Raw genomic sequence first — 1,687 nt, forward strand, 5'->3', positions numbered from 1 at the left:
AGTGTTCACTTTACTCAAACATATAATATGTGAGGTCATTGTTATTGGAGACAGACATATCCATCTATAAATTCCTGCTATTGCTAGAGTTTACAGAGAATGGTGTCAGACAAAAAACATCCAGTAAGTGCCAGTTCTGTGGTCAAAAACACCTGATGTCAGATGAGAATGGTCACACTGGTTCAAGCTGAGAGGAAGCACTGGTCAGTGATGCATAGAAGAGCATCGTACAGTTGCGTGGGGGGGGGGGGGGGGGGTCATACAAAGCCCTAGAGGACAAGTCAGCAGGTGACATGGAAAAAAGAAGGGAGATGGGTATGCAAATAGTAGCAATAACTTAATCACAGACAACTGTTTTCCTCCACCGGTAATGGTGTTCAACAACAATGTCACAGGTGGCAGTTGATTTTAAAATGATGAGGTTAGCGCCTACAGCTCTAAGCACCCCTGATCAGTAGGCAAAGAGCCATGAGGCCTAGAGAGAAACACGTTTTGGATGATCCACTTGCTGTGACCTGGGTTGTCACTGGCTGGGCCGCCTGAATGCCTCTGAAGACGTTGGTCATCAGCTCTGAGTTGTCGTCGCCAACATGCAGCATGGTGCTGAAGAGGTTAATCAGATCTTTGCTGACTTTGATTGGGTCCTTGAACACAGTCCAAACTACAGCTTCATTACACGAGGGTGTCGTCAATGAGCCGAGGTAGCGGTAGTACTTGGTACGATCCACTCCACTTAACAGATCATCCAGGGAAACGCCAGCGGCAATTGCTACCTTATCGTCTTTCTTTGTTATGTTGGACAAGTAGTTGGTCAAGGTTTTCCAGCTTGCAGGTGAAGCAGTTTCGTTACCTGTCATTGCCTCGATGAAGAACCCAAGAGCAGCAAGCCCTGTGGAGTCCTGGACAGCATTTCCTGTATCCCCATTGTATGAGGCCTTGGCATTTACAACGTGCAACTCCATGGGGTAGCGCTTGCCGTCCACAGTGTGCTCTGAGCCGCCCATTGTAGAGCCGTTGCCCCAATGCAAGTGGAACTGCAGGCTGTCATAGGCAGCAGGTAGACCACCTCCTGAAATACTGACCCCACTAGTAAGTTCTACTTTGATTGTTTTGCCGGTGTTGGAGGCGTTTGTCATTGACGAGTTGATGCCATAATTGGTGAAGTTGAAGGCTCCCAGATTGGAGTCGCCGGTGGCCGATGCCGAGACGATGTCAATGGGAGACTGCCTGGAACCATTGCAATGCTCCTTAGCAATGGTCGGCCAAGTTGTATAGTTGCATTCTGCCAGATGGTAACACCAATTGACTGAGGTGGAAGCTCTACCGTTGTCATCCCCTGCAGCCCAGGTAGGAAACAGAGCGCAAGCAACCAACACAAGGAGACACTTCATCTTCACAAAACAGCTGTTGTCACCTTAAGTTCTCCCTGGGGAAGCATCAGCTCCTCTCTTTTATATAAGTTCAGCAGAGAGCTTGAGCCCGCCTCTTTACCTTTCCACCCCTATTCTAAGTATTTCTTCAGGTAAAAAAAACCCCCAGCAAACTAAGCAAACAAGTTTTTCATGTAGTCATATCTGCTTGGAATGTTTTAACCAGCTGAGTGTAGCTGTCTAAATTAACCTAGTTGTTAAGTCACATAATTGGATAATTACAGATTGTCTATATGTGAGATATATAGCCTACTATG

General features: G+C 46.9%; 1 protein-coding gene across 1 annotated transcript; it reads right to left on the reverse strand.

Moving 5' to 3' along the window:
* Window positions 1-256: 256 nt before the first annotated feature.
* Window positions 257-1,436, reverse strand: LOC308076456 (carbonic anhydrase 4-like). The gene has a single exon (XM_080416750.1). It carries the CDS (start codon window positions 1,389-1,391, stop codon window positions 438-440), a length of 954 nt encoding a protein of 317 aa, XP_080272876.1. The 5' UTR covers window positions 1,392-1,436; the 3' UTR covers window positions 257-437.
* Between the last annotated feature and the right edge of the window lie 251 nt (window positions 1,437-1,687).

This window comes from Gymnoscopelus braueri (genome assembly GCF_963280865.1).
Source record: "Gymnoscopelus braueri genome assembly, chromosome: 20".
Lineage (NCBI taxonomy): Eukaryota > Metazoa > Chordata > Actinopteri > Myctophiformes > Myctophidae > Gymnoscopelus > Gymnoscopelus braueri.

Bases quoted from the DNA above. Each gene is read 5' to 3' on its own strand.
- LOC308076456 (XM_080416750.1), bottom strand. From the start codon at position 1,391: ATGAAGTGTCTCCTTGTGTTGGTTGCTTGCGCTCTGTTTCCTACCTGG.